At 36.6% G+C, this 25,727-nt stretch overlaps 1 protein-coding gene across 1 annotated transcript in view; it reads left to right on the top strand.

Moving 5' to 3' along the window:
• Positions 1-25,727, top strand: part of ADAMTS3 (ADAM metallopeptidase with thrombospondin type 1 motif 3) — a 198,614-nt gene that overhangs the window by 126,821 nt on the left and 46,066 nt on the right. The window contains exon 5 of the mRNA XM_045531009.1: positions 17,801-18,000. Coding sequence (XP_045386965.1) covers positions 17,801-18,000 — 200 coding nt within the window. The remainder of the gene's footprint in view (positions 1-17,800; positions 18,001-25,727) is intronic.

Below are 25,727 nucleotides of genomic sequence, written 5' to 3'. Positions count from 1 at the left end.
CAAACTCCTGGGCTCAAGCAATCCTCCTGCCTCAAATTCCTGAGTAGCTGGGACTACAGGTGTGCGCCATCATGCCCAGCTAATTTTTTCTATTTTTAGTTGTCCGGCTGATTTCTTTTTATTTTTAGTGGAGAGGGAGTCTCGCTCTTGCTGAGTCTGGTCTCAAACTCCTGACCTCAAGTGATCCTCCCGACTCAGCCTCCCAGAGTGCTAGAATTACAAGCATGAGCTACCACGCCCGGCTACATTTTAGTTTTCTTATGGAGCATGGTAACCTTCATGTTTAAATTCAAATGTATAATCAATTATGATTTGATGTAATTGTATTAGTTTCCTAGGGCTACCATAATAAAGTGCCATGAACTGGGTGTCTAAAAACAATAGAAATTTGTTCTCTGTTAGTCTGTAGACTAGATGTCTGAAATCCAGGTGTCAGCAGGGTTGATTCCTTCTGGAGGTCTGAGAAAGCATCTGTCCCATGCCTCTTCTAGCTCGTGGTGGTTGCCTGTAATCCTTGGCATTCATGGGCTGGTAGACCTATCACTCCAGTCTCTGTTTCTATCTTCACATAGTGTTCCCTCTGTGTGTCTATGTCCAAATTTCTCTCTTCTTGTAAGAACCCCAGTCATTGAATTAGGGCCCACCCTGATTCAATACAACCTCATCTTGATTATGTCTACAATGATGCTGCTTCCAAATAAGGTTACCTTCACAGGTACTGGGGTTTAGGACTTAAGCATATCTTTTGAAGGACACATATCAACCCACTACAATAATTAATGGTATGGGTGGAATTACATCTACTATCTTACTCTTTTACTATTTGTCTTGTTTTATCTTCCTCTTTCTCTACTTTCTTGCCTTTTTTGAATTACTCAAGTGTATTTTTACTATTCCATTTCCATCTTTGATTAGCTGTTTACATAAACATTTCTTTGCTATTCTTTTAGTCTTTACTCCAAAATTACACTATTAATATTTTACTTAGGGTAGTCTAATTTTTTTTTACATATCTTAGGAAAATACTACAGTCTTAGACCCCTGTAATTACATTTACCATTCCTTGCCACCATTGGGCTTATTATTATCATAGGTTTTAATTCTGCATGTATTTTCAATCCCCCAAAGCAATCAAGATTCATGTTTACCTGTCTACTTTTCCTGATGATCTTCGTTCTTTTCTGTATAGTGAAGTTTTTATCAGATATCACTTTTCTTTTATTTGAACAACAACCTTTGGTATATCTTTTGCTGTCAGCTGACAATAGTTTTGAGTGTTATTTGTTTTACTGTTGCTTGTCTGAGAATATCTTTTTGTCTTCATTTTTTAAGGTTATTTTAATAGTATGTTTTCTCTTAGCACATTAAAAACGGGACTCCACTGTCTTTTGACATTCATTATTTCTATTGAGAAGTCAACTTGCCAGTCATAATGTTGTTCTCTTGAAAGTAATGTTCCTTTTCTCTATGACTGATTCTACTTTGTTTTTGGATTTCACTAAGTATGATTTTCTTCTGGTTTTCTTTCTTGTGTTTTACACTGCTTCCTAAATCTGTGGCTTGATGTAATTTATCACTTTTGGAAAATTCTAACATATATATGAATAATATATATGATATACACTTTCATGGCATCCCATATGATTTTTATGCTTTTCATTATGTGTATATTTTCCCTCCTTTTTGTTATCTGTGCTTCCATTTAGATATTTCTACTGACCTTTTCTAGTTCTTTAACTTTTTCTTCTACTGGATCTAATTGCCTGTTAAACCTATCAGTTGAGCTCTTAATTTTAAATTTTGCACAGCGGTCAAAATTAGGAAAACAAAAGTCACTAAAAAGAAATTTCCATTGGACCTTTTGTTCACTCCTGTAGAATCTTATGAGACCATGGATGTTCAAGTCGAGGGTCTGTATCCTTTCCAGCAGGCTGCAACATTGCTTGATTTAGGCTTTATCATATTACATTGTCACTGTAAGGTCCCTGTCAAGGAATAGGAAATTCAAGGAAAAATCTACTTATGGTGTGAAAGCCATTGTTCTAGGATTGTTGCACACATGTGAACTATGTGAAAAGAAATAAAAGCAAATGATATCAAGGCAGTGAGAGTGATTCCATAACTATACAGCTTTATCCTAATGAACAAGTGATTGGAAAAATGAGAACTATTATCACCCAACATCAGCAACCTGGTGAGATCATCAAGCCACAATCGCCTTTTCCACACAAGGAGTTGGGAAAGTGATTTTCTCCTCCTTTCTGCCTACTCCCATTAGAAGAATTCTCTCTTATGTTCTGTAGTGAAAAGTATGCACTAATTATATACAAATTAATTCTAATGCTGATAATACTTAATCTTTGAGTATAATTTACTAATTTTGTCAACTTCTGAAAAATAAAAGACTAGTTCATTTATACCCATGATGATAACTCATTATGTGTTTAATACATTAATGTACTGATGTATATCAGATTGATATAATTTCTAATAATTAGGGTGTATTCGTTCAATTAACATTTTACATGCTTGTTAATATGAATATTATTAAGTACATTTTAAGAACTTGATAATATGCGTTTCATCAGTATAACTGTCATATCCTCAAAAACGTTATTAAAGCAAACAAGGTGTTAGAGTTTCTAGTACCTTCAAATTCAAATGGAGTACAGTAGTCTCTAGGGCAAAAAAAGCAATTGTGTTCTTTCACTGAAAGATTTTGCAATTGTGTGTGTATGTATATATTTAATATATCTGTCTATCTGTAGATAGATATTCCATAGCCTTTTCTCCATACTACATTTCCACCATAGCATTTCATTAATTTTGTATGCTCATGATACTAAATGTTATTAAAATATTAATATAATTTCATTAATTAATATAAATCAAAAACATAATAATCTGAATTACTACACACTATACTTTGAGGAACTCAAAATAATTCATTACCTTTATTTCATTATTTTCTTGATAATACCTTGAGGTCCAGGGTAGATCTTGTGGGTGGTATCTCCATTTTATACCAGTTTATTGTATACCTTTTATACAAGCAAATCAAGGACATTTCCCAAGGCTCATAACATAATCAATAGTTTGTTTAGTTGCCTATTTAAGAAATTGTTTTTCCAGTTGTAAATATTAATTGTGTTGAATGTTACATTTTCTATTTATGCCATGGGTTCTTAGTATGTCTTGCTCTCCCACCTAAAACAACCAGAATGTTCTGATTTTTATCCAGCCATTATCCAGTTTTAAGCTGAGGTTTATTTATTCTTCTCCATTCTCTTCCTCAGTCTTTTTTCTCAGATTTTTCTTTATTTTGTTCCTGTTTTCTTTTCTCTGTCTTTGAGTTTGTTTCTTTTGGAAGTCCTCACATCTCTCTGCCTTTCCCTCAGCCTAGGTAAGTTCACTTTATCGCTTTGTAATCTTTCACGTATGTTTTAATAATGCATATTGGCCAGTAAAATTGTTGAATTCAATTGACCCTGAATTTATATGTTAACTGACCTAGATGTCTCCTATTCACGTGCGAGGTACCTCTCTTAAGAATTTACTTGGTTAGGAATCATTTTATATGCATACTAATTCTTAACTAATAAGAAAAGTCATTACTCCCTTTCCTTCTTTTATTATTTAATAGGTTAATGTTGCTACATTGATAGGACTGAAAGAAATGAAATCTAAACAGCAGATAAAAGATTTATAACGTTTTTGAAGGATAAGAACATGTATAGTTTATTATTTATTAGGTTTTATGAGCCAAGCTAATTAAGATCACATAAAGTAAAGCCATCACATTTTTAAAACAAGCAGATCAACTGAAAATAAATAGTTCATACTATAGTATAGGGCGATATATTATAAATGTACAACCCCAACCAAATGTTTTGGGCTGCTTGAAATGTAGACTCCAGACTTAGTGCAGTAAAATGTGTGGGTGTAGACCCTAAGAGTTAGATTTCTTATGCACTCAAGAATGTTGTAGACAAACTGTTTCTTTTTTTCCCCCTTAAGGTTAGCTAGAATGACAGCTGGTTTTATTTAAAGACCTATAAAGTATACTAAAGGAGCATCTAGCATACATAAATATCAAAGTAGTTTCTATCATGTCAGGAGTGTGGAGGGGAGGCCTTTTTAAAGAATGATCTCACAGGCATCTTTGGCAAAAATCTGGCACGTGTCCTATGTACCCTAGCGAGGCTTACATTAACCAGACATTCCACTCCCTAGGAAGTAAATTTTGTGGATTGATTTACAAGTGTTTTTGTTATCAAATCACTTTTTCTTGGAGGAGAGAAAGCAATCTTTGTGGGAGGCCATTAGCTCCCCTTGCATAAATCATTTCTCATCAATTTAGATTGCTACATAATATCTTTCTGAAATTTTTATGATATTCCACAAAGTTTCATATTTCTATGTTCATGTGTCTAACAAGATCATTGCCATATGATAGAATAGATTTATATTTAAATGTTTTTGTGTTTTTTGTAATTTTTTTCTTTTTCTTTTTTTTTTTTTTTGAGACGTAGTCTCACTCTGTTGCCCGGGCTAGAGTGCCATGGCATCACCTAGTTCACACCAACCTCAAACTCCTGGGCTCAAGCAATCCTCCTGCCTCATTCTCCCAAGTAGCTGGGACTACAGGCATGTGCCACCATGCCCGGCTAATTTTTTTTTTCCTATATATTTTTAGTTGTCCAGATAATTTCTTTCTTTTTTTTTTTTTTTTTTAGTAGAGACGGGATCTCGCTCTTGCTCAGGCTGGTCTCGAACTCCTGACCTCAAGCGATCCTCCCACCTCAGCCTCCCAAAGCACTAGGATTACGGGCGTGAGCTACCGCGCCTGCTGTAATTTTTTTCTTGATCTGTAGTATGCCTACTGTAAAGTTCACAGATCTTAAGTTTTTAGCTCTGTGAATTTTTATAACGTAACCATCAAGCATATTGAATTATAGAGTTTTTCCAGCCTCCCAGATGCTTGTATTGTACTATCTGCTTCATTAAAAGTAATCGCTATTCTGAATTCTGTCAACACAGTGTAGTTTGGCCTTTTCATGAAATTATGTCTCATATATATGCTATAAATTAAATATATTTATATATATGCTATAAATTGAATCATACAGTATTTACTCATTTTCTTCTGACTGCTTTCACTTAACATTATATTTATAAGGTTTACTCATGTTGTTGCATGTAGTAGCAATTTGTTCTTGTGATTGCTTTATACTATATTCCATTGTATGAAATTACCATAATTTATTCATCTAGTCTGTTTTCCAGTTTCAGCTATTACAAAAGCTATGAATGTTTTTATACGGTATTATGGTAGGTATACATGTACACTCATTTCTGTTTGGTTTTTACATAGGAGTAGAATTGTCATGTCATGGGGTATACATATATTCAACTTTAGTAGATAATGCCAATGGTTTTAAAAAGAAGTGTACCTATATGCAAACCACTTACAGTGTATGTGAGTTCCAAGTTGATCCTAGTCTTATTCAATGCTTGATATTGTCTTTTAGCCATTGCTGCAGGTATGTTTTACCTGGCTATAATTTGTTTTTTTCTGATGTCTAGAAATGTTGAGAACCTTTATACGTATTTCTATTGGCTATTTAAATGTTATTTTTGTGAAGTACATGCTTAAAGATATTTTTAAAAGTTAAGGATATCTGTCCTTATTGTTTGGTAGGAGTACTTTATATATTCTAAATATGAACACTTTCTCAGATATATATTGTAAATATTTTCTCTAGCTTGGTGGCTCAGTAACGTTTAGCTTTAAGTAATGTTTATTTATAGATTTCAGTGCAGAGGTCTAGCACATATTTGTTACATTTTTCCCAAGAAATTTTTTTGATAATTTTAAAAATAGTATTGTTTTGCTCTTTGTTTGCTGCTAATATATAAAATACAAAAGATTTTGTATATTAGCTTTATATTCAGTGACTTGCTTAATTCATATATTAATTCTAACAGTTAATCTGTAGATTCTTTTGGATTTGCTATATAAACAATTGAAACAATGATATCATCAGGAAAACTGTACCACATTTATTTCATCCTTATAGAAAATAATTCTTTTATCTTTTATGTTCTTGCCATATTGAATTTTGTTTTGTTTTACCACTTTCTGAATGTCTGAGATGACTCTGAAGGCACTGTGAGTATGGGCTTGGGGGTTACAAAAAATTTTTAGTGAGTAGACAAATTCACAAATACAGCATCCATGAATAATGAGGATTGGCTGTTTTTGATGTGTGTGTGTAAAAGAATGTATCATAATATGTAATATATAATAATACTGTATGCCTCTGTGTGTATTATGATAAGACATAGTTTATTGAATTATACTTCTACTCTTGGAGGTATAAATTATCTCCAGTTTTTGTTTACATTATCACTTTGAATATTGTTAGAAACTTCAGTGACAGTTTGTTATGTTTTCTTTATTCATTCTTCCATAATTTGCACATTTACACATTATGATCCATTTACAACCTCATTTCCCCTAAAACCAAACCATTTACCTGCTGATTTGTTCACTTATTTATTTGGTTAACAAACATTTATTCATTACTTACTGTGTTTCAGGCTCATTGGACTTTTTTTTTTTTTAACAAGTTTCCCCCCTTTTTTTAAAGGACTCAATCACTGATTACCAGATTTTTTTAAATCACAAAAATATTCTGCAGTCAAGAACATTTATTTATGTCCCTGTGTCTACAGTACTGTGGAGTCAATGTAAATGAGAGTCCAAAGCAGATAGGACGAAGGCGTGTGAACTCTCGCATATCATAGGCCACTTACATGAGCGTAGCTATACTATTACAAATGCTATACAGAACAGGCCTAGCTTTCAGACTTATTGCTTGACTTAGTACATTGTGCTGCCATAACAAAAATACGACACACAGGGTAATTTATAAAGAGCAAAACTTTATTTCTCACTGTTCTGGAGACTGAGAAATGCAAGGTCAAGGCACCAACAGTGGTGCCTGGTGAACGCCGCTCTCCACTTCCGAGATGGTGTCGGTTGCTTTGCCCTCACATGATGGAAGATGGAAGAGAAACGGGCTGAGTGCTGTGTGCTCACATGGCAGAGAGCAAACTCACTCCCACAGCCCTTTTTGTAAGGGTCCTAATCCCTTCATGACTTAATTAGCTCTTAATGCCACCACAGTGGGGATAGCATTGTTACATGAAGTTATGTGCCGTGGTGAGTTTTATTACCTGTGACTATTCTTTGTTCTGATGTCCATTAAACAATAGGAAAAAATATAATATACAAATTTACCTTTGAACTCTGCCCCCGCCTTTTTTTGCGGTTTTGAATTAACAGACTTTAGTAGAAAGTGCTTTGGAACTGCTGAATATATTGATTAGAGTTAGATGAGGTGACAGAAGCTGGTCCCTTGGCACAGGGAAGACTTTGAGCAGTTCCTTTAAAGATTTGTTCAAGTGGACAACTTTCTAAGCTTATGAAATAAGTAAAACGGCTAAAAATGAGTAGACTATAATGAAAAACAATTAGCTTAACTATTCAAGCAAAAAAATAAAACGAAAATACAATAGGTGATAAATAGTTTAGGTAGTTAGACATTTGGCCAGTGCCAAAAGGTTTCGATTTAATCAGGAAAGGAAGGAAATTTGCAATATCCAAAGTTCTTGGAGTAACATTTAAAGAAGATAATTTAAGTGGCGGAATATAGGGTAAGTGTAGAAGATAGAAAGAGAAGACATAGTCTAATGTCTAGAACCTGAAATATGATGCTAGACACAGAAATGAAGATAGAATGGCAAATCTAAGAACATTATGTATCAACAATTATCAGAATTTGTAATGGCCTGATAAGCAAAGTAAAAATGACTTCAGGGTTTTGATTGCTTATAGAGGTAGTGCAAGAAGATTGTTGAAGGATATATTACGTTAAGATAAGTTAATGCTTTGAGAATAATATGAGAAGACATTGGGACATTGATGTAGAAATGTCATATAATTTAGGATAAAAATGCATTAGAACTTTCTGATTGAATGACTTGTCCAAGGGACTACTTGCAAAAAGCAATAGACCTTGGAGTTACTCTCAACCGATTGGTGAGGAGAACATGATCTTACTAAGGCCTACCTAAAGAGACATATGGAAAACTGAGAGTGGAAGGAATGAAATATAGAGTTGAAAGATTGAATCAGGGAAGAGAATGTGTGATGATTCACTCTGTTGAAGAAAGCAAAATGGGCTAGAAACAGAGACAGTGGTCTAGAAATATGGGGGGAAATCCTGATCAACATCCACAAAGAAGCAGCAATACTGACTGAAGCCCAGAATGGAGAGGGGTAGGGAGGGGTATCTACAGGTTGCAGAGTGAAACTTAAATTACAAACCAGATGAAGATAAATGTACTTCTAGGAATGTTTTATCTAAACAAATGCTTGGGCTAAGTCAAGGAGTTAACACAATGTTATTAATACTTGAAAGCACCTGGCACATAGAAGGCACTTAATAAGTGTTTGTTAAATGACTGAGTGAACTCTCATCTGTGCCTTATACACATTCTATGCCTTTTGATACATTTTATAAATACTAAAACTGTATTAATAGATGACTGAGTGAAACAGTTATATGGAACAGTAAGCTAAAGGCCAGATTGGAAGCAGTTGCTAAGGAATGTAGGAGAGAAAATAGAGGTATTAGTCAAACAAACTCCACAAAAGCGAAAAATCACAGAAATGGAATTCTAGAGGTAGGAGGGATTTTGCAAGTCATTGAATAGTCCAATCTTCTTATTATATAGATGTGGATTTGAGACCCAGTTTTGTTAAATAACTTGCCATATATATGTCAAGGTTCAGTTCCAGGAAATTGAAACCACACTAGCTATTTTAAGCATGAGAGGATTTAATATAAAGAATTAAGTGCACATTAAATTTTTGGAAGAATTGGAGGAGTAGCCTCTAGGCTTGAGCTCCAGGACCAGTTCCCAGAACAGTACGGAAGATTGGCCCACCCTGGCAGCTGCTATTTCTGCTAAAGTCAGGGAAAGGAGAATGGGATAGCTGCCGCAGGACCTGCTGACTTCAACAGCTTGCCACGAAAGATGTTATCCAAGAATAACACGCTGCTGCTACTGCACCAGATTCCTTTCAGCATGCACACAGCCAGGAACCAGACCTAGGACCTTGCTGCAGAAAACCCCTGTCTTTACAGTGTCTCCACCACCATGGTTGCCACTTCTGAATTCCAAATCACACATGAGTTCATCCAGTTGGTTTAATCAGATTCTCATCTGGGATCCTAACTGCAAGTACATTGGTGAATATAGTTCCAGTATCTGCAGGAGCACACCCCAAGGAGGGTGGAATGGATGACGACTGCCAAATAACCATATTCAGCATTCTAGTGTCCTCCGCTAAGAAAGATCCTCACTGCAACAAGAACATGGTAGCCCTGTTATTGCATTCTCCTTGTGTTCATTGAAGACAAGTACATAAAAAAGAATTATATGGATTCAATCTTAACTTCTACAGATCGCATTCTGAGACTGAAAGATCCTATGAGGAGGATAATCACTAATGTATTGTTCAAATTAAGAAACATTTGAGAACAAACAAAAACATTTTTAATATTTATGCCAGAATAACTAGCATGACACAGAACTGCCCCAGAAAAACTGGCCAAAGCCTGTTCATAAGATATTTAAGATTCTTCATGATCTTACTTCAACCTCCCTTGACAACCACATCTCCCAACACAAATCTTCATTTAGTTTTTGCTCCATCCTCTTTGAATTCTGTTCCCCCCACCAAATAAAGTTTCCAGGTCTTCCACTTATGTTGTGCCCATTGCCTGGAAAGGCCTTCCCTATTTTACACGTCTAGTTTCTGTGTGTCTTTTAAAATCTAGCTCAGATGTCACCACCTCTGTTGAAACATTCTCAGATTCTTCTAGGTAAACGGTGTTTTCCTCGGTTAGACACATATCTTGTATGAAAGTATCTGTTTACACATCCTTCTCTCCTATCAAGCTGTGACCTCCTCAGTGACAGAGCTGGGTTTATTCATATTTTGTTAGTAGAAGCTAGATTAGGGTTTATGCTGACAAAATTTTTAAGAAATGTTTGGAAATAGATAGAAGGAGACGGGGAAGGAAAAAGAAAGGAGGGCATAAAGGGAAAAGAAACGGAAGGAGAGAGGCAAGAAAGAAAGAAAGAGAGAGAGAGAGAAAGGAAGAAAGGAAGAAAAGGAGAGGGTGGGAGGGAAGGTGGTAATGAACCTTTTTGGCAATTCTAACATTTTCATTTGTGAAGATTTTCCTTGTGTTACAGAATCAGTTATATATTTAAAAGCACTAAATGAGTTGAGATGTGAAATCACATTCTCACTTAGAAATAGACTTGCTACCTGTAGTCTGGGCTTCCCTTCTAGTGTTTGAAGAAAACATCAGTATTTATTGACTTTGATGACAGTGGTAAAAGATATTCACTATATCCATGACAACCTGTCAAATGTGTCATTCCTCAATTTGCATTGAACATGTAAATGTTTAGGTTTCTTAGACTAAAACTGTTTAAAGAATCTCTAAAATCTAGAAAGATGAATCTAGATGTAACAAGACCTACTGCACCATGAATCATTGCTGTGCTACTTTCTTTAACCTGTCACAAGATGACCTTTTTTTGAGTAAGGCATTTCATCCTGCTTGTTGTTGTTCTTGTCAATTTTAAGAAATGGCCCACATTGAACCTTAGTGGATAGAATTTATTTCTTGCCTTCACTTCTGTAGTATGACTTTCTGAAGTTTACCCCAATTTTCTATCATCTAAATATGATTTTTAAAAACTTAGTTTGTAATTCCTAAAAAACTCAGAGCAAAACATGCTCAGTGAATATTTCAAACATCGTGTTCTTTGGACTGTAAGGTGATACCTATGTTTGCGAAGGTTTTAATTTTTTGAACTGCCTCCATGTTTGTGCTAAGTAACAAGAACTTGTTTTCTTCTGGCCACTCTTGGAAGACAGTTTCTTGCTATAAACACGTTTACAGTACCTTTTGGTTCATACAGCTTTTAATGAACAAAGAAGTTTCCATTCTCTTATGAGAAAGGTGAATATAATTGTTTTTGAGATTTGCTAAATGCTGCTCAACCTTAATTGCTCTCCCTTCCATAAGATACTGTGTGTTGTAAGGACATATTCAAGGAGATTTAATGTCTCATAAAAGTATAATGTTTTATTAAAAGGGCATTGTCAGTGTTTACACTGAATATTTCACTACTACTGAACTTCCTCAAGTCTAAGCAAATGTGTGTAGAAAATCATTTAGGGAAAGCTGAATGGCTGCTGGAATTTTAAGACATGTTATAGAGTAACCTGCCTGTAAATCCAAGCTTCTAAGGCACCATATGTTCTTAGCAAAACCCAGTTAAGTGAACTGTTTCTCCCAGCCAAGGTAGAAAAAAAGAGACTGGATTTATTCTCTTGCTTTACTTTATTTTATTTATTTATTTATTTATTTATTTATTTATTTATTTATTTAGAGACAGAGTTTCACTCTGTTGCCCAGGCTAGAGTGCCGTGGCGTCAGCCTAGCTCACAGCAACCTCAAACTCTTGGGCTCAAGTGATCGTCCTGCCTCAGCCTCCTTAGTAGCTGGGACTACAGGCATGTGCCACCATGCCCAGCTAATTTTTTCTATATATTTTTAGTTGTCCAGTTAATTTCTTTCTATTTTTTAGTAGAGACGGAGTCTCGCTCTTGCTCAGGCTGGTCTCGAACTCCTGACCTCAAGCGATCCTCCCGCCTCGGCCTCCCAGAGTGGTAGGATTACAGGCGTGAGCCACCGCGCCCAGCCTATTCTCTTGCTTTAAACAACCAGAAATGAACAAAATATATGAAAGCACAGTTTGCAAAACACTGGATATCAGTGAATGATAATGACTCTGAGAGATGAAAAACCAATGAGGTGAGCCTCAGGGTCACTCCAGTTCACTGTCTTAAGGGTTTCTAGTGTGAATTTCAGGGCAAAGGAACCCAGGTGGGGCCTGAAAGATCTGAGCTAAGAAGCCAGGGCTGAAAGTCTAGAGAGATGAAGGTGGCCAGAATTCACAGGACACAGTATGGGAGAAGAGAGAGTTATGCAGAGCTAGGCTTTGTTTAGATTCAGCTGTCAGGAGCTCACATCAAACTGTCTTAAGCAAAAGGGAAAAAAGCAGTAAAAGAAGAAAGTGAGGTAGTGGTACTTTATTGGTTCATGAAACTGAAAAGACTAAGGTTTCAAGAATGAATAGCTGAATTCAGATGTTCAAAGTCAGCCTGGAGTTCAGCACTGGAGTATCATCTATTCTATCAGTAGTCTCCACTTTCCTCTTCTTGCATTAAACTTAAACCAACGACTATTCCCATGCCAGCCCCAAGAACCTACATTGTTATATTCTGCCAGTTTCAAGCTTAGCAGAAAGAACCTCTTATTTCTATAAGCTCCAAATAAAAACGTCCTAGGTCATAGTTTCATTAGCATGATTTAGGCTATTTGCCCATCTATTAACGCATTACTGGAGTCAAGGAAATTGTACATACTAGTTGGCCGTGCCTGGGTCAATGTCCACTGCTGGAACTGAAGACAGAAGGGTGGAGTAAGAAAGTGACATGAGGAGGATATAAGTCCATGTACCTGCATGTATTCCCTGGGGAAAGATAATTTCCCTAAATCTAAGGTGTCTGGATTTCGCAAATAAGAATATAGCATTCTCATTACATTTGAATTTTGGATAAACAATGAGTGGGTTTTTAGTATTATGTCTCATGCAACAGTTGAGACATACTTAAAAAAGTGTTATTTATCTTAAATTTGAATTTAACAGGAATTCTATACTTTATATGACAGTCTTGCTTATACTCAAATATTTCAGTGATTTATTCAAGAAATAATTGCAGTGGGGCTGAGTGAGCCACAATGTTGAGAATCCACTACTATGGGAATGGCATTTACATTCCAAAGAATGCAGAAGTGATCTCCGGACAAATAGGTTAAACACAAAATGCATTGATGCAAACTAAGATAGAATAAAAGAGACTAGTAGATGACTGTTACTGAGGGATGAGGGGAGAGGGAGATCTGAAAACGGGAAGTCAGCAAGGTCGGTTGCATGTCATACAACATTCATTTCCTCCTCCTCTTTTATTTCAAGCCCCTACCCTTCCTTTTTTCTTTTTTTTAATAGAGCCTGAGTATTATTCATGAACTCACACTTCTCTTAAACATGGGCTTCAGAGGAGGGGACCTCAGTCACAGAGGTTGATTTCTGATTTGTCTAAAGTAGATGTGGGGTTCCATTCTTATCTGTGGATGACTTTTACGTGGGCATGTCATTCGATTGTAGCCACGGAAACATGTGGTTAAATGTGCCAGAGGGTTTCTAGGAAAGGTGTTTACCCACTTGCTAGGAAAGACAGGCAGGAAGACACAATCTGTTGGACCTGGCTATGATGCTAAAATGGTGCAGCCATTTCTAAATCATCAAAAGGAGCTAAGTTGAAGACAAAGCTTGTACACCAAGAATGGCAGGATATGGGAAGATGGAAAGAACTGGGTCCTTGATGATCTATCCACAGATAAATCCAGGAATCACCCTACCTCTGGGTTTCTTGTTAGGCGAACTAATATGTTTCTTTATTGCTTAAAACACTTTAAGTAAAATTTTTTTTGTAGCTAAAAACATTCTAAGTGACATATAGAAGATTCTTATCGAAAGTCTCAGCTTGTATTTTAGACATTGGGTGACTTAAAATTTTATTTGCTAATGATCACAAACCCAAAGCATAAGAACTTTTTTTTTCCTTAAAAAGTAAGAAATTTTCCATTTAAAAATGCCATATGTTAATTCCTCACGGTAGTCAGTAAGAACAAAAGCAAACACATGCATTTTAGAATTAGAACTTCTGGGGAAAAGAAATCACGGAAACTAATATTCATTCAATTCACTTACTTAGTGAAACTTCTGAATTGACATCATAAATTGGCCTGAATATAGTTCTTTGAACTATCATTATGGAATTTCCCACTTTGTGAAGGATACAGCTGCTTTTCCCAGAAACATTTTATATCTTGGTAGAATAGTGCCCCCATGTATATGGAGATGCTTTTACTTTATCCTTTTAGGAAGTGATAACTTTAATTTAAATTTTAAAAAATGATGTCAGTGAAAAAAATCACTATTGGATGATACAAACAGGTCAACACGATGATTTATATTAACTGCTCTCTGCTTCTGACATTAATAGATGACATTTGTTGGACTTTACACCTATTTTTAGCTGATTGCATGATCTCCACCTACTCTTGGAAAATCCAGCATGTAGTATTCCAGTTACTTCATTTCATAACAATATTCTGTTCATGAAGAATGCTAAATTTCTACATATAGACTCATTCTGTATTTATTGTTACTGCAAAACTATATGATACGTCTTCATTTTCTGAAGTAGATACACTACAAAGAAAGCTGCTATGGCATATTTTGGCAAAGTTAATCTTACTTTATCATTCGCTTATTAACACGAACCCATAGAGAGTAGGAGTACAGGGGAAATCTACTCAATATAATTAAAATTTGTCAGTGTCATATATGTTAGGACTAGATTCAGTGATATATAAGAGAAAACTTATCAGAATGGTGGCCTAAAGGTGACAAAAGTATCATCCCTCATGTGTAGAGAAGTCTGGTACCAGGTATTCCAGGGCTGGTACGGTAGCTTCACAGTCGTTGGAGAGTCAGACTCTTCCCAATGGAGTGACCCGACCATATTCAGCATGTGCCTTGATCCTAAGATCACCTCATGGACATCTGACATGCCTCCTGACATCTCCACATGCCAGGGGGCAGGAAGGAATATTGAAGGAAAGCCAAAGGGGTACACCTACTGGAATGAATTGCCTTCATGGAAGCCTTCTGTATTAGCCAATAGAAGTCTTCTATGTAAGCCACCAAGATACAAGCAATACTTCTACTTAGATCTCATTGGCTGATCCTTAATCACATGTAATCATTAGTCACAAAGCGGACTGGAAATGACTTTGGCTGGGTTTATTAACACCTCCAATAAAATTGACTTTTTTCTCCTTAGGAGGGAATGGATAGTGGGTAGATGATTCTATTACAGTCTCTATCACAGTACGCTTTTAAGATGGCATTCCAACTTCAGTGTATTTGTACTAGATTCAGAACATTATCAGTACTTGTATCTTTCCAAGGCTTCTCGTAATGAGAAAACCATCATCATCATAAGTAGTAGCAGTAAGTACTATTTGTAGAACACTTATTTCTAAGCACTGTGCTCAGTGTTTTTAGCATTATTAACCCAAATCATTATAGTAGCTGCAAACATAGGTATTATCCCATTTTATATAGGAGGAAACTGAGCATCAAAGAGATTAGACATCTTAAGTAAAATCACACTGTTGGGATGTACACCTAAGAAGATTTGAAGCCAGATATGTCTGATTACAAAGCTCATGTTACTAATCACTTGACCATTATATTATGAAGTGAGCATACTGAGACAAATTCGTTGTGAATGAAGATATTTCACAGCCTCAGAGCCGTCTATAACTAAAATGATGCGTATAAGTAAAAAGTGCCAGAAGCTATCCCAGTGTCTTTCTTTGAAATATTTGACATTGCCCAGTTTAGGAAACATGGAAAGAAATTGCACAGCCCAGGGGAAAACAGGGACAAAAGTATTCTCGATTTAAAAAGGCTTCCTTTTTCTTTCCCAGGTTTCTTATGCAATAAAAAAAAGAGGTCTCTTCTCTCACCATAAAACCACCTATTTAAGGAGGGATGCAAAGGCCAAACCAAAGGTGTGTTAGAGCAGAATGAACTGTCTTCCTGAAATAAATATTCAGCCTTCTTCATTCATACATCAGGATTCATGATCTGATGAGGTTGCTAGTATATTTCCATTGGACGTTGTCTCTGAGAGTTCTGCCAAAAAGGGCCATTTTTGGAACTGGGAGCTCACGTCTGAATTTCCTATTTGTACACTTACTATTTCAACCTTTCACATTCTCAAGTGTGTGAAAAGACATGAGGTTGGAGCTGGGTGCAGGTGTCGTTTCTTGCCCTCAGTGCAGGTTTGTAGCTCTTGAAAGCAACTTTTGAGGAAAGCTTTCTGTTTGATGTGGGTGATGGTTAGAGTTATTTATGAATTGTGGAGCCAATGTGATTCCTTGGTGAGGAGAAAATTTCCAACTAATGAGCTAGCAGTTGGGCTTGGATCAAAGTGAATTACAGTATAGCTTCCAAACCTGAGTACTCATATTTAGAGCTTATGCCCCTACTTGTGTATGTGTGTGTGTGTTTTGGGGGGGGGTGTTTCTATGTATTTTTGAAAGGTACAAATAGTGTGAGTAGGATCTATACTCCACTACTTCTAATCCTGTGTGGTTAGGGCTTGATCATCCATCTTCCTAGCCAAGAGACACCTTTCTTTTTTTTTCCACCTCAATTTTATTAAAACCACAAAGGTGGAGAGGAAAATACCTATTTATTAATGTCAGCTGCTGATGCCAGTGGCTTACAGGCCCCAGGACAGCATTAAATAAACCTCCATATAAAGCGTGAGTCAGAGTTGGTTCTGTCAAACTTGTATTTAGGTATGCGGTTGTTTTAGACATCAAGGCAGTTTATAAAATAAATTCCTTTTCGAGTTTTATATACTTCAAATGGAGACAAATATATTTTTAGTTTTCATGTACCAGAATTTTGAATTTTAGTATCAAAATGATAGATTCTGTTTTTTAATTCACCAAAATTTTTCTTTCTGTAGTCATCTGAAGGCAGATAATCTAGGTCATCAAAACCTAATAATGTCTCTCTCACTCTTTCTCTCTCTATATAAATGTATGTATATATGTATATGTGCATATTTGTGTGGGGGCTGTGTGCATGTTTGTGTGTATGAAATGTCTATTTGGAAAATGAAAAATTTAAATTCCTTGAACTCCATAAAATAAGAAATTGTTTATACTTTCATTTTTCCTTGGATATAGGTCATTTCTTGACTGACTTCTTACTTTGCTATCTCAGATTCAGATGTATAGCAACTGAAATGACCAGCTATCGAAATGATGGCCAGTACAAATATGGAGAACTGTAGTATTAAGTGGATATACCTCACTATCTACTTCTTCCCTAGCAGCATTCACTAGACGACCATACTCAGAAGAAATAAAGTAATGCATGATGACTGATAATCATGTCACTAGATGCTGTTGTGTTGTCATGCTATAATTTGATTTCTAAATTAAGGCTATTGGAAGGAGGAGCGATTTAAATGTATGTGACACAAATTCTATACTCTATGGTTTTAGTAATGTAAATTAACCACGGTGAACATACTGACATGTGATTTTTACTTACAATCTCAATTTATGCAATCACTATTTAGCACGTGTTCTGTACCCCGACTGCCTTTCCTGTGCGTGGGGTTACATCTGGGAGAAAGACTGAGTCATTCTTGTGTCAGGGAACACTCAGTCCGCCACGGTGGCACTGGCCCCTGTACAGTATTATTGTTCTACCCTCAGTGTTGCTGTTCTGTGTTGAATTTGTAGGAGATCTGTCTGATCATATGCATGTGCGTATTATTCAAGGAATAAACTGAAAAGTGGCATCTCGGTGCTTATGGATTTTAATGATAGGCCCCTGAGAAGATCCTTTGTTTCTAAGCGGTTATTAGAAGGCCCACTGGGGAAACTGAAATTCCTGGGTTCCTTTTGTTTCTTAATAGAGTCGGATCTGGAAGGCCTTGAGGATCTCGGTACCGTTTACGGCGACATCGGACAGCAGCTGAATGAAACCATGAGGCGCCGCAGACACGCGGGAGAGAACGATTACAACATCGAGGTGCTGCTGGGAGTGGATGACTCTGTGGTCCGTTTCCATGGCAAAGAGCACGTCCAAAACTACCTCCTCACCCTGATGAACATTGTGAGTAGTGGCTCCTTTTTGAGGCTTTTCGATCTTTTAATTCACTTTTCTTGTTTTGTTGTGAGATCTTCCATAACTGTGCCCCAAGTGCAAAATGTGTATCTAACTACATTAAATTGAAATATCAGTCTACTGTATTTAAAATGCAAGAATGCTGAAATAAAGGGGGCATGAAGCAAAAGTTTCTTTTGGTTGATGAACGAGTTTTCCATTGTCCTCAAGGGAAAATCATAAATTTAAAAAGCCATGATGGTATGGAATTAGAACATGCATTATGCATTTCATTTTGTTCTGGGGATGATCAAAACTCTCAGGACTTTGGTCGCTTGCCTTGATGGGGACTGTGAAGGATGAAATAGTTCTTGCCAGCATCACTCTGTGTCTCAGGAGAATATAGAGTGATTTATGTTTAACTGTGTGGATTCTTGTTGTTAACAGCTTTTTAACAAATGTGATTTTTTTCAGCATTATAATACTGGTGGTAATATAGTTACGAAACACACAACTATTAGCATATTCCTGTACAGCAGTCACTAAAGGGCTCTTTAAATTTTTCCTTTATTTCTCCTTAATGAGCTTTAATCGGATGCAGAAGAAATTTGACAACATTCTCAAACTGGTGTTCTTTTTCTTTTGGATTGGCAGCGATCAATTGAGGAGAAATAATAATAATATAAACCATTTACTTCTAAAAGGTAATCGAGATATTGGTGTATTCTATTTTACCTTGTGCCAGTACAGTATACATATTATAATTGATAATTATAATTGATCTCACATACATATTATAATTTACTACCAAAGCATATTCTTTCTTGTCTTTCTCTACACTCCTACTCCTGGCTTTTGCTTTTTAATTTAACTTCTTTGAGTATCTATGTTGTTTACCTTTTTTTCCACCATGCTTAAGATTAGATTTCAAATAATTATACTAGAGAAGAAAAACTCTTAAATTCATGAATCCTGATTTTATTTATGCTAATGTTTAAGTCTATCTGTTAAATATATTTTGTTAAATATATTTGTTTCATTGAGATGTCAATTTATAAAATTACACATATACCATATATCTGTGTGAAATAGAAAATGAGTATAGAAATTCAAACATGGCCAGGCGGGGTGGCTCACACCTGTAATCTTAGCACTTTGAGAGGCTGAGGTAGGAGGATTGCTTGAAGCCAGGAATTCAACACTAGCCTGGGCAACATAGAGAGACCATGTCTCTACAAAAAAGTTCAAAATTAGGTAGATGTGGTAGTGTGCACCTATAGTTGTAGCTACTTGGGAGTCTGAGGCAAGAGGATCCCTTGAGCCCAGGAGTTTAAGGCTGCCATGCGCTATGATCGTGCTACTACACTCCAGCCTGGGTACAGAGCAAGACCCTGTCTCAAAAACAAAAACAAACAAATAACAAAAGAAATTCAAACACTTTTTTTTGTTCATTGGCACTAATTCCTGTTAGGAAGAACAAACGACACAGAAAACAAATTACTAGCCTTGGCAATAGATGCATATAGAGGATCATCATTAATGAATCATATGAATGTTTTCAACTCCTGACTATTAATTTTTGTATAACTTGCTAGTTGTGTAACCCTGGGCGTGCTACTTAGACTCTATGTGCCTGCTTCAGTCCCCTTATCTGGATAATGAGAAAATAGTGGGGATGCTGAGAGAATAAAATGAGTAATTAAAAGTCATGCACTCTGTACATATACATGCATAAATAGACAATCACAGTTTAGTTTTCCGTGTCAGATTTTACTTCCTAAGTTATCTAAAATTTAAAAATTTCTATGGAGATGCTATCCTCGCTTATATCATTCATTGTGTCCCTGGGCTGCGTTTCCTGCCTCTGGTCAGGCAGCCAATCAATCAGGATAAACTTATTGGGCCCCAAACTGGTGCTCAGAACCATGAAAGGCTCTTGGAATAATGCAACAGAGATTTGATGTGGTCCTTGTCCTCGCAGAACTTATAACTAGTTGAAGACAAAATGTAACACATGGGAAAATTAGAAGAAAGAAAAATTAAGCAATAAAAGGTATGCTATTATTAAAACTTATACTGTAGGCACTATAAGTGCTATTAACACTTTAGAAAACAGAAATTTGACCATAGCTATTCAATCATGAAGTGATGAGAGTATTAAATTGGGATTTAGGAGGGTGAGACTTTAGTTCTAGCCCTACTACTGGTTGGCTCTATGACCTTAAACAAATTATGTCGCTTGCTAGGATTTAGTTTCCATGTTTACAAATTGAAAGATTCAACAAGATGTTCATTAGTTCTATAATTCATCAAGAAGCTAGAGGTTGGAGGTATGACTACATGGTGAGTGCCAGGCGTACTGTCTGGAGAATGGACACGCCTGAGGCTCTGACTCAGGGGGATGGGCGGGACACGGACAATGTATATAACCTGAGCTTTTGTACCCCCATGAAGAGCTGAAATAAAAAAAAAAAAAAGAAGCTAGGAGTTGAACTGTGTCTTTAGGGATTTTTCTGTTGTTGTTTTTTGTTTTGCCTTGTTTGTGTTTTTTAAAGAGTACATGAAACTGTAAAGCATTTCTTGGTAGAATCTATTGACAGGAAAGTAGGAATAGATATATTCATGAGACAGTTAAGTATAATTTTGAGGGTGTAAAGAAATAACAAAGTGCTACATTTTATAACAGTCAAAAGACCTTCTGTTTTTAAGTGCATTAAAAAAGTCAGGTAATAGACTAAGACTCTGTCTCAAATACTAAATTATTCTGGAGTTAATAGAGTATCAGAGAATGGAGCTGCAGAAGAAAATCATTTTTTAAAACTTAAATTCATTGCCTCTGAAGCAATTAATGAGGTAGGCAATTTGGAGAAGCAATAATAACACTCCTCCCCTTTTCTTCTCAAGTTCATAACCCACTGCAAAAAGACATGGAAATTACACAGATGAAGAATAAAATATTTTTATTATTGATGAGAGCAGAATTTCACATGCCAAGTATATATTCGCAAGATTTTCGTTATTCTAAATCAGTGGTTCTCAACTGAGGGTAATTTGTCCCCACCTCTGCTCCTGGGGTCATTTGGCAAAGTCTGGAGCCATTTTGGGTTGTTGCCCCTGGGTAGGGGAGGGGCGTGCTACCGCCACTCATGGGGGAGACCAGGGACGCTGCTAAACATCCTCCCACACGTAGTACAGCCCTACACAACACAGAATTGTAAACTATTTGGCTCCAAACGTCAACAGTGCTGAGGTTTAGAAGCCTTCTTCTAAATTAAAGTCTTACTCACAACTCCCATCCCTCTTCCACTGGATAATTTCCTAGGGTCAGACAGACAGCTTTGGACAAGGCAGACAAAGACTGAATCCCTCCCCCACCCCAACCCGCCATTGCCCTGTTGCAGACTGTTAGATCCAAAACACTCGCCTGAACGTGCTCTTAACCCTTTCTCAAATTCATCAGTCGGGGAGAAGTGAGAGGCAGGAAGGAGACCAACAATGATGTTCTAATGAGACTGCCTCATGGAAATTCAAGGCTAGGAAAATTCAGTTTTTCCCTAACAGTGTCCAAATAATTATCTCCTATGCTAGCCATGCTTTGTGACTTCTCATGGTTGTCTAAAGTCATGGTTCATCAAACTTGAGAGCTGCATAGACATGGAGACTTTATGCATAGACACAGACATAGAGGCTTTCTTGAAATGTCAGAGAGGTTCAGACAAAAACTGTAGAAGAAAACTGACAGCAGAAAATACTGTTTGCATTGATGGGGGAGAAACGTGTTCCTATGGTAGAGAAAGCTCATGATCTCCTTTAAAATCATTTGCCCTAGTTGGCTAGTCGCAAATTCGTTCTTCCTTTAGTTTACCTGGTTGTCAGTTTACTTGTCCTATCAGAATCCAGATGATGTTTGCTACACAGTTCCTGAATTAAGGAAGCACTTTTAGGTCCAGGTGATTTGCTTCATAGCATCCCTTTAATTTAAACTGAGCTTTTTTTTAAAAGGGAAGTTTATGTTTCTTATTTCATACTTCCTTATCTTGAAAAGAGATCCTATATTACTAAGTGCTGAATGTCTTTATAATTAAAGAAGGGATAAATGAACAAATGAATATAAATAATATAGAGGTAAATTATGAACAATCTTGGGAGTCAGAAATGTTGGACTCAAAACAGGAGGAAATAAATGACAAACGCAATGATACAATGAAAGCAATATTTAAGAAATAAATTAATAATTATTGGCTATCATATATTTTTTCAACTATTTTGCAAATGAGAGTTATTGCCATTTTTCTAAAGGAAGAAATCTTTAAAATGTTAATAAAATTGAGGTAAATTTTTAAAAATGACTTACGGTTTGTAAAGTAGTCTTAAATAATGATGATGTGGTAATGCTAATCATTCAAAGAAGACAGGATTATTGGGAGGAGAGACTGGTTTAAAAATTCAAATAATATTTAATTTTAACTTAATCATAATTTAAGTGTAATCGAGAAAAAAAGAACTTCAAATGCAGCATATGTCAGGAGTAATGTTAAATCGTTTTGGTTTACCTGCTATTTTAAATTCGCATGCAAAGTAGCCACCTTTTGGACACAAATATATTTAATCTATTTCTCTGCTAGAAAAGGGGAAGACAGGTCTTGGAAGACAGGGAGCAGCTTGTAGCAGGATACTAAAGTGTTAGTTCATGGTGTCTTTGGAGCCACTGCAGGTAGGTCTGCATGGTAAAATTGGAAGGTATTAAGGAGAGATGGCAGATGAGAAGACTGGTTAGAGGAGCAAGGACTAACTTTAGAAAATTGCATGTGCCTTCCTAAGTAGTTTGAATTTCATCTTGTTAATGAAGAGTCATAAAGGGTTTTAAAGATTAGTGACTTGATCAGTCTGCATTTTAGAAAGAGAATTCTGGATGCATTAGAATGATTTGGAGGAGAGAGACTCTTAGACACTGCCCTGAACATAGACACATAAGTGACAGAATTAGGGGAGGAACCATGGTCCACCTGGGTCCAAACTCTTTGTTGTGTACACTATACTTCCCTACCTCAACAAACCGTCTTAATTTTCCCAGTGTGGATTGAACATACCAGGTTGTAGAGACAGACGACAGTGAGCGCAAGTTGATTCAGGCACCGCTTATGTAAATATACACATCTTCACAGGAATATCCTGAACCTGTCATTCTAGAAGTGAGTCCTCACATCACAGGTTACATTAACATAGCATGACATCCCTGGTGTTGCTGCCTATGAGGTCTCTATGGTTTTTACTGAAGCATCTCAGTTTCCTCTCCCCTTTCTTCTTTGGTTCTGCAATCCCAAATTTCCTTCCTGAAATTCATACATTCTTTTCTCTTACACTGCAGATATCAGACTGACCCTATCCTTCCCTAGTTTGCTCCAGCCTTTATTTTTCCCAGAGTCCTAAAACATAGAAAAGGTTTTTAGTTTACCAGGGGAGCCATCTTTTTCAATCTCGAAGGAAGAGAAACAATTCTACCTGGGCTTTTGGCACGTATCCATTGTTACAAAGCCCAGAAGAGTCTGTAGGGCCCGACAGCTGACTGCCTGTGCTTGGTCCTCCCAAAGCTTCTTTGATGCTTAGATGAGGTAAAAGAATAATTAACGTAAAAGGATAGACTCATGCTTGTTGAAAACAACCATCTGACCTTTACAGTCTTCCTTTCTGGAGAGCTACTGAAATGTGCCCAGATCACCCAAATACAAACATTTGCAAAAGTTTTAACAAGTTATTGCATCATTCCTAGTGAGTTGAATGGATGTGAAGGTGGACAGATTTCAGAGATGCCTACAGGACTTGGCAGCAGATTGACTCTAGTACTTGGAGAAGGGGAAGGAATCAAGAATGATTTAGTCTTTGGCTGTGATAGAATGTTTAGAAGAGAAGAACAGATTTTCATGAAAAGGTGGGTGCACTTTGAGGTATCTAGGTATATTTCTAAATAGTTAGGCCTGTTGCTAGAGTTGAACAGATGATTCTGGGGCACGAGAGAGATGAATCAGTGTTAGATGCATGAGCATTTTGAATTCTTAAGCCTATAGGTATTGGTTGGAGAAACAGCAGTGAACAAAATAATGCAGGGAGAGCATGTGAGAAGACAATAGAGATGAAAAGCAAAACCTTGAACAACATTGACATTTATGGGGTAGGCAGAGAAACCAGAGCTAATATTGTTAAAGAAACAGAAGAATATCTTTGAAGAATATAGTGGTAAATGGTACCAAATACCAGAAAACATTGTAGGTGGATGTTTTTCACATGAAGGAAAGTTGAAAATGTTATTAATAATAAAAGAAGAAGAGTAACTCCAGAAAGGGAGAGACTAAATAAGGAGTGTGGAGAGTTGATTTTATGGAGCAAATATTTTTAAGAAAATGGGAAAGAGCCTTAAAAGAACGTAGAGATTTGGGGCTTTCACTGTGACAGGAAAGAAGGCGGCAGACAAGGTAGTTGCAAGAAGAGAACAAGCAATCGGCATCATATACGCTTGTTTGAACTTTGGCTCTGTTAATCATTTGGAAAGAATATTGTATCACTTCTCTGGCTGTCAGCCTCTCTAATAGGGAGGTCTCTCCTCTACAGGGTTCTGAGCTTGCTAATGTATGTTGAGCTTTTGCACCTGCTCTTCTCTTTGCCTGGATTGCTCTTTCCCCAAGTGGCCAGATAACCACATCCCTCCTGTCCATGGATCTCGCTCCCCTGACTACTGTATAGATACAGTATAATAATGCCCATTCTCTTCCTCTGCCCCTCCTACTCTATCTCATCACTCACATTTATTTTTCTTCATATACCTATTCTCACTTGACATGACCTTGCCTACATGTCTATTTGTATTTATTTATTTTTCATGCTTATAGCCGGTTTTGCCCAGTAGAATATATGCTTGATAAGAACAGAGACTCAAATTCATTTACTGGTCCATTCCCCACCCCTAGAACATTTGGGCACATAGCAACTGTTCAATAAATATTTAACAAGAATCTTAATAAACAGTAATTATTATTAACATGAGATCGTAGGAGGGAAGAAGAGTTGGCAGATTGGGAGACAGCTATCTACTCTGAGTAAAAGGAATAGAGTATGGGGCTGAAATCCAAGTAGGTAAGTGTTTGCAGCTTGCAGCTATGTAAGAGATAGTTTGGACGGAGTCATATTTTTTCTCAGTCCATTTTAGAATTCTTTCATATCCAGCCAGAATCACCCAGGCTATCTTGTCATTACTTATTTACCTTAAGTTAACCAAAAGTCTCTTTAAATATATACATACACACACACACACACACACACACACACACTCTATTTATTTGCTTCTATGTGAATAATAGCAATAATTATGGCTAACCATTTTTATTTTTTTGCATTTCCAAAGGCCAAGCACCATTTTGAGCTCTGTATATATATGAGCTAATTTATTCCTTTCAACAATCCTGTGAAGACAATACTGTCATTATCCCAGTTCACAGATGGGATAATTGAGGCACAGGACAAATAACATGCCCAAGGTCGCATAACGAAGATCAAATCCAGGCCGTCTGGCTGCAGAGCGCATGCTCTTAACCACTAAGCTAGACTGCGTCTCAAGACCTAATCCACCCATCTGAAGGAAAAATGAATGTTGCTTTGTTGAAGCCAGATAAAGCTGTTCATCAGCTAGTCAGACAAAGCAGATCAGATTATCCTGCCAGGGAACTGTCCTGGGAGAATTTGTC

Source organism: Lemur catta, chromosome 19 (genome assembly GCF_020740605.2).
Source record: "Lemur catta isolate mLemCat1 chromosome 19, mLemCat1.pri, whole genome shotgun sequence".
Taxonomy (NCBI): Eukaryota; Metazoa; Chordata; class Mammalia; order Primates; family Lemuridae; genus Lemur; species Lemur catta.
The sequence above is the reverse complement of the archived record's forward strand: the minus strand, read 5'-3'. Positions and strand labels throughout refer to the sequence as shown.